A 13,249-nucleotide genomic window follows, 5' to 3' on the forward strand; every position below is an offset into this window, starting at 1 on the left:
TATTGCCTGTATCAGCCTAACCTAAGGCCATCCACAAGCTGTAGTCACAACTGTGACAAGTCATTATTTGTGTAAATTTTTTGGATTGCTAACAAAGAATTAAAAATTAATAAAACTAATAAATACAACAGAGGGCAATAAGTAACCTTTTAGCTTCTATGCTCTACAATACAAGACTGGTAGAATTTGAAAATCACAATCTACAAGACAGAATACATTCTTTCTTATTTTTAAATGTAATGGGATTCCAAATCTCTATCCCTGTTGGTTTTACTATAATTAATATAGCATCCTTCAGTAAATGTGACAGTACCATCTGCTTTATGATGTCATTATGACACAATCGTCTCCATCACTAAGCCATGCAGCCCTGACTTACGGCAATTGTCTTCATCTGAGCCATTTTCACAATCCACTTCGGAATCACACTGCCAGGACATATCAATACAGCGATTGATGCGACCACCACAGCTGAACTGGGTTGAACTGCAAGTCACAGACTCTGAAAAGATACATACAACCCTGATTGTATTACCCTATATCACACAGCGTTGTGGTACTAAATAGCCTTAGCAAAGAGGTCCCTTAGGGTTGTTGTTTTCTGGCCAAAGAGCCTGGGGGAGACAGCACAAGTTCTGGTGTCATGAGAAAAAATATGTACGTTAGTCAGATGAGCAATGTGTCCCTACACATGCTCTCAGTTAGCAAGTGTACATCACTGTAGGTAGTATAGTGAAAAAGGAAGTTGACTTTCATGTCATTCTGCAGATATGCAGGAACTGTTTACCTAGGCAAAAGGAGCTGAAGCATTTTTTAACCACAGAACAATGATGTAACATTTAGAAGTGACACTTCCCTAATTCATTGAATTATGAGAAGGCAGAGGTGCTATAGAATCATTTACAAGATTCTGTTTTTATAACCCATCTTAATAAAAGTGATTTCACCCTTCCACTGAAGTTCATTTTTGGTCTGGTCTACCTAATGGGTAGGCATAGAAACTCAGCTATTCTGACATGAAGCAGTGTGGCTGATCCTTAGAGGCAATAATCTTCCTTTCAATGCCATTGCCGCCATGCTTCCCTCCAATTTTCTCCTTCAAGAACAGTAAAGCATATAACAAGGTTCCAGGTCCTTCCAAGAGAAGGGCACTTTTGCACTTGGGAGATGTCACTGTGCCATTCTATTATGCTTTGCTCAAAGATATTCTCTACCAAGATTTAATCACTTTGGTTCTCTCACCTCTGAATCTTAGAAGTCATCTATTCAATCAGGTGACTAAGAAGCTGCAGCTGAAAATTCTTGGCTGCAGGCTTGGGGACTGGGAATGACAATAAAATCTGAAATCTGTATAATGAATGCATTTTTGATGTACCTGAATATTTTAATCAAATCTTCAATACAATAAAGGACTTGGAATGTCATCTGTTTCACTACAAAGCTCCGGATTAATGATGCAGGGAAATTTAGTCTAACATGCTGCCTACATTCAAGATCAGCAACAAGTTTCAAGATGGCTCCATTTCAAATACACTAAAGAGCAGGGAAAGCTAATAGTTTTAAACATTGCACTCGTTTATGTAAAACAAATTTTGCCATGTCATCATGTAGCTAGCATTCACAGAATTTTATAAAATGACAGTTATTTCAAGTCTGTCCTCAGCATGCACGCATGCATGCTAAATTATGGTTTCTTTTCTGTTTTACAAAAGGTCCCTCCTCTCAAAGGTCTTTTTGAAGCAGTGAACTCCCACCCTATGAGACAAGATGAAGCTAACAGGGATTAACCTCATCTTTTGTTCTTAGTTGTTCCACTTCTCCTGGCAGTAAACTTCTACCCCTCCTTGAAACAAGCAGCTTCTCTGTGGGAAAAATGCATCCTCTACTTATGGTCCACAGGAACTTGGACATTAGTAAGTGGGCAGATTATAATTGCTAAAATACTGGCTGAATGCAAGTAAGCCAATATGTAACTTACATATTTTTGTGCATTCATTTTGATCACTCGCTAGTTTACTACTTAGTATACTGAATAATAGCTAGCTGTGGTTTATTCTGAACAGCTTAGTTAGCAAAACCATGGCTTAGCATGTACAAATCCAGCCTGTATAAAAGAGATGTAGAGAGCCAGAGCATTTTCTTGTAGGCACAGATACTTGAAGACTGTCCCTTAATGTGTGGCTTTTGGGGACATTGGAAGAGGAAAAGTAGCTCAAAATTAGCATTAGGTAACTTACTGCAGGCATCCAGGGATTCATCAGAACCATCCTGGCATTCAGGCTTGCCATCGCAGATCCATTTGTAAGGGATGCAATCTCCATTTCTACATTGAAATTCATTTCTTCCACACTTACCCTGCTCTGCAAAGAGAGTTTCATTAACCATTAGAAAGAGAAACCACCTATTCTTTCACTCCTCACCTCTATACAGAGAACTTCTTAAGTGTAAATTAAACTTAATCATAGGATATTTATCTGTACCTTCACCACAGGGTATGAATCCAAGTTTTATTTTATATATAATTATACACACAACTTTTAAAATTAATTCTAAGTGCACATCTATCCATTTCAAACTCCATGAAGGTAAAAGAAGCATAGAGAAGAGACTGAAGATCTTACCAGAGATTTATCTAGAAATATATATTTCCAATTATACCCACAAGCAAACTGATATAGAGCAAGGTGAAATGAGACAATAATTGTGGGGAGATCTATTTGATACAACTCAAGGTAGAACTGGAACTCACTGGTATAGTGCACTCCTTACATATGGAAATTGAATCTCCTGAATGTCTAGGTTGGGCTGAAACTCTAGGCAACAGGTACCCATAAGGATTGCCAATGTGGACCAGTGACCTAGTTTGAGGATGCAGCTTGTGAGGAGGCTGCCATTTGGGCTTCTACATGAAGCATTGAAAGCAGCTTTCATTTCAATGAAGCTACACCCTTCTTTCTCTGGCAGCTATGCCACTGAACAGTTCCATCTCAACTGTATTTCTTAGACAGTTTTCAAATCTGAAAAGTGGAAAGCTGCTGCTTTCTTAGCTGCTGAAGTATGCCTGTTTCTAGCCTGATTTTGGACTAGCAGTATCTCCAGCAGGGTCAGAAGCTTCAGAGCCTTCTTTAATGCCAGGGTTGACCTCTTGAATATGCTAAGAGCTCTGTTTGCCTCACTGCGAACAGGCAATCTCTTCCCTGCTCACTAATCCCTAGATTTTAGCTAAGGGAAAGAAATGACCTCGAAACTGTTATGTTTGGTTACCCTGTTGTTAAACATTTTGCCATCCTCTCAACAGAAGCCTTATTATACACATAGGTGATGTCATGTGGGCCTTATTAGAAGCCTAACAGTTTAACATTGCCATAAAAGAACATAGATCTTCTTTAATTAAGAGCAATTAAGTAATACTTTAATCAAAGTATTAATTTGAGATCCAAACATTAGTAGTATCTACTGCAATGTAGCATCAGGGGTAATCTGCTTTGGAGAAATAATAATAATAATAACAACAACAATAATAATAATAAAATATCATCATCATCTTCTGATTATACAAAACATAGAGGTTTCGGCTGAGTCACAAAGTTATTTCCCACTGCTTCCTGCTTTTGATTAGAGAGAGAAGGCTGGTTGTCATAGCCAACTGTACACATACTGAGGTGGAGCTTCAGTCACACCACAAATTCTTCTTACTTTCAAGACTGCTCATACAAAACAAATTAACAGAAGGAGCAGCGATCCAGACAATCACTCTATTTGCAGAACAAACAGCAAGCAACAGTCTGTTGGTCATTTAGCCATGGTGATACTGTTTGAAATGGACCATCAAAAATCACACTTCCCATATCTGCACTGTTTTATTCCAAACATGCGAACGTCCCAAGAGGTAGGAGGAGAACCACCGTAAGACGGTGCCTCCCACTCCCAACCCCCGAAGACCCCGCAGTAAGATACCATGGTCGATGGTATAAAAAGCTGCTGAGAGGTCTAATAGGACTAGGACAGAGGAGCAGCCCCTGTCCCGAGCCCACCAGAGATCATTCACCAGCACGACCAATGCCGTCTCCATGCTGTACCCGGGCCTGAAGCCCGATTGGCACAGGTCTAGATAATCAGCTTCCTCCAGGAACAAAGGAAGCTGCTGTGCCACCACACTCTCAACAACCTTCGCAAGAAAGCGAAGGTTGGAGACCGGACGATAGTTGTTTAACACAGCTGGGTCCAGGGCAGGCTTCTTGAGGAGGGGTCTCATCACCGCCTGCTTCAAGGCGGCGGGAAAACTACCCTTGCTCAAAGAAGCAGTTATCACTGCCTGGAGCCAGCCTCGTGTCCCCTCACGAGCCGAATATATCAGCCAGGAGGGGCACGGGTCCAATAAACACGTGGTGGAGCTCAGCCTCCCCATAATCCTGTCAACCTCTTCCGGAGTCACAGGATCGAACTCCTCCCAGATGACATCGACAAGACCACCCATGTTCTCACCGTTAGACTCTGCCCAGTCGGAGTCCAAACCAGTCCGGATCCGAGCGATTATAAAAGTTCACAATATTGTTACAAATTTGCATCTTTAAAAAATAGGTTTGTAACCAAGTCATAACCCTCCCCACTTGTATCTCCAAATTTTCTTACCTTTTTATTAACTATAGACTAGTGTCTCTCAAGTCAGACTCAAATGTTAGTTACCAGGTTAAAGACAGGTTAACCGAGAAAATGAATTAAGCTAGAGAGGGATGATACTGAATGTCATGTCTTCCATGAGTTAAATTATAAAGTTGTATTATTGAAGTACATTATTTTACATGCTGGCTGGGGAATTCTGGGAGCTGAAGTCCACACTTCTTAAAGTGGCTGTTTGAGCAACCCTAATCAATAGTTAATAATTGATTTTACTGAAGCTGAAAACTCTTTCATGTACTTGGTTTATGATGTTTTGTTAGCTTAAGTGCCTGACATACATAGGGACAGTCAGAAGAGGAAACAAGCAGATTTATATTTATGCAACCTCAAGGAGTTTTTTTATACGAAATTCAAGTAAGGCACCACCTCCCCAGAAACCTTCAATATGAAACAGTGGAATACAGGACTGGAGTATTGTAAGCCAGGGCTTTTCAACCTTTTCACCCATTGTACCACTTTTAGGATATGGCAACATCCAAGTACCACCAGTCGCCTAGCAAGGTATGAAAAATTGATGACCCCCCCCCAAAAAAGGGAAAAAGTGATGAAGTACAGGTAGTCCTAGACTTACAACAGTTCGCTTAGTGACTGTTCAAACTTACAATGGCACTGAAAAAAGTGCCCCCAAAGCCACAGCCGAGCAAGACACCTGCCTGCCCGCCTGGTGGCGCTCTTCCTCCTGTCCAAGGTTTTCATTGTTGTGAGCATTTCTGTTGAGGATTGGCAGAGGGGGTAGAGTGGGGGGTGTTTGGTTTTTATTCCCCCCATCTGCTGGGTGGTTGCAGCAGGTTTTGGTCACTTCACATGGCCCTGGGACAGTGACTGTCATAAGTATGAATCAGTTGCCAAGCATCTGAATGTAAATCACAAGACCCTAGGGATGCTGCAACATTCCAGCTGATTGGCGCGTTTTCTGGGCTCAGCAGAAGCACCAGGATTAGCACCGAGCTCCAGCTGGAGCCTGACACTGATCCTGGCGCTTCCACTGAGTCCTGACAGCCCCAAAGAAGCGCTGATCCTGGCACTTCCGCTGAGCCCTGACAGCCCTGCAGCTCCAGCCATCTCTTGCTCAGCTTGTGCAGTGCTGCCACGGATTCAGCTCATTCCCCTCCCCCGCTACCACTTTTCTAGGATGGTCGCGTACTACCTGCCAGGTGCCAATGTACCACAGGTGGTACCAGTACCACTGGTTGAAAAGCCATGTTGTAAGCTATTCTCCCAACAGAGCTTCCCAAACAATTATTATGGCTTAACAAAACTCCAGCTGTCCTTTATTAAGGCTGGGAAAAGTTGCAGATTCAAAGGGCAACATTTTATTCTTCAAAGATGGATATCTGCATAGCTACATGAACCACTATTTTATAGTCTGGCCTATAGTAAACAACTCTCCAGAGCAATTGTAAATGACCCTGGGCTGTAATATCCAGTATCAACTTATGTCTTCCATAAAACAATATCTCCCAAATTCAACCCATAGCCTCACAAAGTACTCTAGTCTCTTATATGCATTTATTTTATAAAGGGCATTCTGGAATGATGAGTTTGCAGTTGCTCATTACCAAAGGCTGGAACTAACCAGGGAATCTATTTCTACTGAAAGACATACACCCAACTCTTGTTTTCCTGGCCAGACTAAAGTGATTCATCTAATAGGAGTTCAGATTATGCCAGTTCAGTAGTGAAGTGCACACCGGAGTTGGCAAATTCTAGCTTCAGAGATGTCAATAGAACAAACAAATCACATAGACACCACATTCAATTGCAGCTTACTGGGGAGCACATGCCTTCAAATCAGTATGCTTGGGAGGCTAACAAGCTTAGCAGCAATGCATCTTGCCCCAGGTCTAGCATAAGGTGCAAGCAAATGTGAGGCAGCTCCAGCAACAGGTAAATTGGTCAGAGGATTGTGTAAATGGAGCAGCATCACACACCTACCCTACTGGCAGTGCAGTATGCGCAAGTCAGGAGTTACACTTAAGGAAGACTATTGTCAGGAGGCAGAATGTCACCTGCACACACTTTGCAGTTTCTTAATTTATTCTGGGCAGGTCAGATAGACCAACATGCTTGTCATTCTTTCCACATGACTATTTTCTCCTTTCCTTTTTTATATGTTTTTATTCATTTTTTCCATACATACAATAGTAATTTTTCAACCAATGTGCTGTCTGAGTTTACATGCTAATACATATTTAATTCCTAATCCTTTCTTCTTTCCTCTTGACTAGATTTGTGCTTATTCATAAGGCAGAAATAAAATAGCACTATCCTTTTCTAGACCTTCCTGTCAAGCTCTTCTACCCAAATACTACACTGCTTCAATCTTGAGTTCTAATTTTACTCTAGGACACCTTTCTCTAACTAAATGCTTCCACATGGGCTGGGAATTCTGGAGGTTGGAGTCCCATCACATAAAGGCTATTATAGAATACCAACTTTTTAATATACAACTTTTTATTAATTTTCCAATGTTACAATTATATCTTTGAAAAACAATGTGGTGTCTGGGTTACAATAATTCCATTACATAAAAATGTGTATTAATACCAATCTCCAACTATTGCCAATATTTCCTCTCTTTTTTCCTTTAATACATACTGTCTCTTGTCTAAATTAATATGCTTCTTATTCTATCCTTCAGCTACTTAGTAGCTTTCTTACATTTATCAGTGATTTTATATATCTTATTTATTTTGACATTCCATCTTTTGGACCATCAATAACCTTGTAAGTTTTCCCAGCTTTAATTTTGCATTAATATTTAAATTAAACATTTAATATTTATCATTTCCCAATTTTTGAATGACCCCAATTCCTTTTGTGACAATTTCCAACTTCTAGTGTTCCAGATACATCTTAGCTATCTCACTTCTATATCCACAATTAGTAATACAGTGCAATATTCTTATTTTCATTATAATATCCAAATATTGTAGATTCAATAACCAAGATTTCTCCCATTTCAGCATTTAATACATCCTCCTTTCTTCATGTCCACTTTCTCATATTTAAGCTTATAATTCCATTTCTTATCACTACATTCATAGTTACATCAATACACACACACACACACACGTATATATATATACACATACACATATTAATCCCTTTATCTAACCTTTATAAACAGCTCAATATTTCAATTTAATTATTGACATTCATACATCAAGGTTTTAATTAGCCAACACTTTTCTTTATCTTCACATCGTAACAATATCTCATATTCAAAATATGGGTCTTGTCTACTTAAATATATTCTATTTTAAACCTCCTAAATATGTCCACATTCAATTCTTCTTCAGTCTTATTCTGGCTTTTTTCCTTTGCCAAGTCATCTTGCATGTCCTTGCTTCAGGATCATCAAAGAATTCTTATATTGTTGTATCACATTGAGATGACCATCCAATCACCATTTTTGGAAGGTTGAGGGGTCTGGCAAAACTAGCAGATCTTCTTTTTATTTTCTCCTCTTGACATAGTTGTCCTGGACTGTTTATCTTTTCTTTCATCTGTTTCTCATTTTGGTCTTTGAATTACTTCTGATTTATATAGCAGGTGTTTTCCTCCAACCATTTTGTCAGATTTTTTTCTGAATTTTCTCTTATCTGTACGTGTTGGGCGATTAGATCTTCTGTCAAAATATTTGATTGTTCAATTTTTTCTGTTGTATTCTGTATACTTTATTAGTTGTAGTCAAAGTTTGAGTTTGCTATCTAAGACGCTTTCTAGTTTTCCCCCCAAAAGCTCTTATTTCATCACTGGCTGTAAGAAGCATTTGGTGAGTTTGATAAGTTATTTTCATCATAGCAAAGATTTTTTTTTGCATTTCTTTCATAGTAAAAGTCTGTTCCTGGTCTTCCATAGTGAGGAGTTAAATTGAAAATTTTACATTTTTTTCTCAAATAAGAAACAGCTAAGACTCTCACAGCAGGTGTTCAAGGTTACATGAATCTTATCTTGTTTTCTAAAACATCAACCAGGTCTCTTTTCTTTAAGAATAGCACATTGCAATTTCAGGTTTGACCACAAGATGTCCCCCAACAGTTTAGAAAATTCCTTTCAGTTATTTCTTCTATTTTTGGAGGAAAAACCCAAACTTTCAAATAAAAATAGGGAGTAAAAAGTAGATGATCAAAAACTTTTAATCCACAGTTTTAGAAAATAAAGTTCTAGTTCGGATCCAATTATTTTTTCAACTTTTTTTTTAAAAAAAAAATCTCCCCTGTATATTCAATCGACGCTATTTCTGGAGGGAGGGCTAAAACCCCCCTCCCTCTCACAAGGGAGAAAAGTACTTTAGCAGCTTACTTAGGTGAAAAAAAAAGTTGGAGAGGTAGATCTCAGCCAGTCTCTTCCACACTGCTTTAATGTTGCCTGGTGGTAGGTGTGACTTCGGCTGTCTGCAGCCTAGTGAGCAGCCATATTGCTATGGGCGGTCTTTCGTCCGCCCGTTCGAAGGGAACGCAGGAACTGACAGGAGAGTTGCCGCTCTCCCGCATTTCTGTAAAAGCCCCTTCTTGCTGGTCACCTCTCTGGGGTGACTTTTCAACCCTTTTAGGGACCCCCAGCAATGTGAAACTGGATGTGGAAGACGAGTCGTCCTCCAACTGTCCATAGTGGCTGCGTTGGCAAACTGGAAGTCTATTGAATGCCAGCTTTTGCCAACAGTTTCCTGATATTACAAGCATGCCAAAGCAAGATTGATGCTAGTTTGTTGTAAAATCTATATCACCTAAAGGATCATCTTAAACCTTTTCGTAATGTTGAGAAAGATATCATCAAACTACAACCAAGTATTGCCATAATGACCAAGAGCCTCCTTTTGTAAACATGACTTTTGTAAACATGTCAGATTATCGCATCAAATATTTTAAATGCAAATATAACAGATAGATTCAAAGTAGGGGCAAATTGTCCTTTAGAACTTTGCTATCCCAAAACAGGTATATTAAGCAAGAACAAATTTCCTTCAATTATTAACAGCTATGTAGAAGAAAGTACAGAAGGTCTTTCTTATCTTTAAATATAGCAAACTTGGAGAGTGTGCCTATTTGCAAATAAGCACAGAAAATGTTGAAATTTCTTGTCAATTTAACAATACATTTTGGAAAGATTTGTGATAAAATTAAGGGCAACTTAAAATAAGGAGACATCTGGGGAAAAGATCCTATTTCATATTTTCAAATCCTCCCCATCAAAACATTTTTTCTTACCTAGCAGATACCCGTTTGTGTGTAGAGAAGTCTAAACCACACCAATGAAGGCAAGGAGTCTTGAAAAGAGGGAGGTAGTAATCTAATCAGGCTTTTGCAATGGGATGAAAAATTGATGTCTAATACCAAAGGAGCTCAACTAGGAGTCTTCTTTCTTTGGCTTAACATTGCCCAAAGAGAGCTATTAGATTCCCCATTTTCTTCACAAGCCAGTAGGCAAGAGGAGCATATGAAAATAGCAACCTCAGAGTGAGATGAAGTCAATCACTGCCTCCAAAGGGAAAAGTTACAGACCATACAGCCATTCTTAATTCCCACCAACCTTCCATTGGTTCGTAATAGAGCCTGCCTAATAAGTATGCTCATCTTTATAGGACACTTCCTTTACACTCCCTGAAATAGCAGCAATTTCAAAGCAGCAATATTTAGTAAATGTGCATGGATTCTCATAGATAACCATCTTTAAACACTAATGGCCTGCAGTTCCAAAAGTTGTATTTTGGGCATAAATATACATCTAAGGAAATCAAACGCCAGAAATTATATCTTTATTCTCCCCTACTGGGTCTGCCAGGTTTCTGCAACTCAGGGAAGGAAACTGACACGCCTGCCTGCCACCAGTTCTTTTGAAAAGGACTTCCATTTAGTAGCATGTGCTTATTTTCCAGGTTTGTCCTACCCACATTCCCGTTTCCAGTCACCTCCTGAGAAAGAAGTTCCGTCCACCACCCCTCAACTTAGACCTTCACCAAGTGCCATTCTGAAAATCCTCCTAGGCTCGAAGGCTCAAAGTTTCAATGATTTTAAGAGGATTTGTATGATAACAAGGATGTGCACCCTACCTGCTGTTGGGTAAGTTAAAATGCCCTATCACTATTTGCCTTTTTAAGGAAAAGCTAAACAATTCACCTCAGATCTTTACCTGATCCTTCAAGGTTACTCAAGAGAAGCCTCATCGTTTAATTGAAGAGCAAAGGGAAGCAAAGCGCCTCCTAATTACGATCTGCCCGTAAAAGAAGCGCCCCCTGCCTCTCTCCCTCCCCGGTGAAAGTTGAATCGCGAGGCCCCGAAGCGTCTGGAACCAAGCAGGGCTGCCACTTAATAATGGCACTAAAGAACCTCGTGGTGGGAGGGCCCAGACCGTGAGCTCATCTCTCCCGTTCAAGTTGAAGGGCGGAGTAACTAGCGCTGAGAGGAGAGTTCTGCCGCTTTGAATGAGATACCAAAGGATAGCGGCAACTAGTTTGGAATGGGGTGGGACAAAAAAAGAGGCCAAAATCTAAAGGTCGACAGGTTTATGGTTATTTTCTGTAAAACACGAACTAAACACGATGCACTGAAAACAGAAAAACGGCTAAGTACCCCCGAATTGGGAATCCGGTTACTCCAAGCGGAGGGCAGCTTCAATTTTAAACCAGGTGCTTACGGACGAATTGGAACCAAGTTAATAATGAGTCCCGGAAGGGAGTTGTAGAGTGACGCGCGTTCTAGCTCACCCAAGCCACGCGGAGAGGGAAAGTGGGGGGGATAACTTTCAAAGCCTTCTTAATGAAAGGAGGACTTGCACTGTCCTTCGGCCCGGGTCTCAGGTACCAGGTTGTAATTGGGGTGGGTGGGTAACAGAGCTCGCCGGTTTCCCGGCGGGCGTTGAATGATTTGGATTTTCCGAGGCGCCCCCCCCCCCGCTCCAATTCTCCCTACTCTTCACGCTTTGACTTCTTAGCTGCCAACGAAACCTCCGCTGGCTCCTCGTCTTGCTCCTTGCTTCTCCCCTCGACATTTGAAAAGCCAGTTAAATTTCAACTCCTTGCCCGCTCCCTCTTACCATTTGTGGAGACTCGGTTGAGGGTACCCAACAGCATCAAGGCAAACAGTGAAGTTTCCAATCCACCTGGGTTCATGGTTCGCTCGTGGCGCCCTCCTTTCTCTGCTCTGGCTTTGGCTGCGTCCGGGTGGCCCAAAGGATTGGTACACAAAAAAGCAGAATCCGGACAGATGCCAGGCACTCACCATTCACAAGTACGCCCAGTTCATTTGCCCAATTTCTTCGCGTTCCTCCTCAAGGCAAGCGGGAGGCGGAGCTTCCAGTGGGGTGATTTTCAAACCTCCCCATATTATTGCGAGGGGGCGGAGTTCCAAACGCACGATGTGACGACTTCTGCTTAACCCCGCCTGGCCCGGCTTAGGATGCTCTTGGCTTGACATCCCGAAAGTCTGTGAAATTCGTGGGAGGGTGTGCGCATTGTAGAAGCAAGTTGTCCGTTGACTTAAAAAGTAAAACAAAAAAGCATTCCAGGCGTTTGTTTCCACTTTTCGTGAAAAGTTCTGGTCTGCTTTTCCTGCAAAAAGGACTTGCTCCTGCGCTCTGTCCTGAAAAGGCATGGCAAAGCGGTGCACAGCCTAATCGCGGGGCCTGAGCCTGCCTGGGTTAGCGCCAGACAAAGCCAGCGGGTGGGGCCCTTCGTCCGATGTTGCATTGCTTGGCATCAGACAGCTCTTTGCGAGTTTGCAAGTAAAAATATTTCACTCCCTTTTACTCAGAACAGTATCCATACCATCCCTCTGTGTACATAGTTAAAGGGATTATTTTCCTTTCCCTCTTGAAATAATGTTTGTATTAATTGTGCTATATTTGTACACAACCGGCTATGAACATTTTTTAATTTCAAAATATTAGCCCAGGCAGCATATAATATTACAAAATTCAAGAACTCCAATTTTTAATAAAGAGTTACATGCAACTAACTAGAGCCTAAACAAATAGGTGTTCCAATTAAATTGGAATTCCATTACAGACTAGATAGAGGAATGTTTAGAAGCCCTGGTAGAGAGATTACCAAGGATGGGGTCTGCCCTATGCAGGAATCAAAGTGTATGGGCTGTTGTGCCCATTTCACTGTTGAAAGAAAAATCATCAGGGTCCAATCCAAGCTGGGAATGAACAAAATAGATACTGCTTAGGAAAAAAGATTCTGTTTATTGAAGAACAGAACAGCAACAGCATGCTGTTCTGGAACAGCTGACAAAATGGAGCTGGGAGTTGTGGGTTTTTATACCTTCCTGGGCTTTTGTGTTTGGAGTTGAAGGGTTCTGGAACAAAGGGAAATTGTTTAGTCTAACTGTTGCTTTCCTGCTTTTTGTAATCAGCTTTTGCACCAGAGAAATTCCATGAAAGTGTGGGAAACATGTACATGGGAAGGAGGGAATAAGGGAGTGTACAGGAATGATTGATGTCATTCTTATGTTGTAATGGCTCTGTTGTCTGACTTTCATTGGCTAACGAAATTTATAAAGCAATACTACCAATTTTCTAATGTGTGGCACTTCTGGTCATAACTGCCAATGTTCCAGATTGT

General features: G+C 40.8%; 1 protein-coding gene across 3 annotated transcripts in view; it reads right to left on the reverse strand.

The window, feature by feature from the left end:
• The window catches only part of LDLR (low density lipoprotein receptor), a 35,545-nt gene extending 23,617 nt beyond the window's left edge, over positions 1 to 11,928 (reverse strand). The window contains exons 1-3 of one of the 3 annotated variants that reach the window (XM_083354675.1): positions 11,719 to 11,928; positions 2,238 to 2,360; positions 380 to 502 (exon numbers count right to left, since the gene is read on the reverse strand). In XM_083354675.1, coding sequence (XP_083210801.1) covers positions 380 to 502; positions 2,238 to 2,360; positions 11,719 to 11,794 — 322 coding nt within the window. In that variant the 5' untranslated portion in view covers positions 11,795 to 11,928. The remainder of the gene's footprint in view (positions 1 to 379; positions 503 to 2,237; positions 2,361 to 11,718) is intronic. The other 2 variants (XM_083354676.1, XM_083354677.1) reach the window with 2 other exon arrangements.
• Positions 11,929 to 13,249: the final 1,321 nt, after the last annotated feature.

The sequence above is a fragment of the Vipera ursinii genome, assembly GCF_947247035.1.
Source record: "Vipera ursinii genome assembly, chromosome: 2".
Lineage (NCBI taxonomy): Eukaryota > Metazoa > Chordata > Lepidosauria > Squamata > Viperidae > Vipera > Vipera ursinii.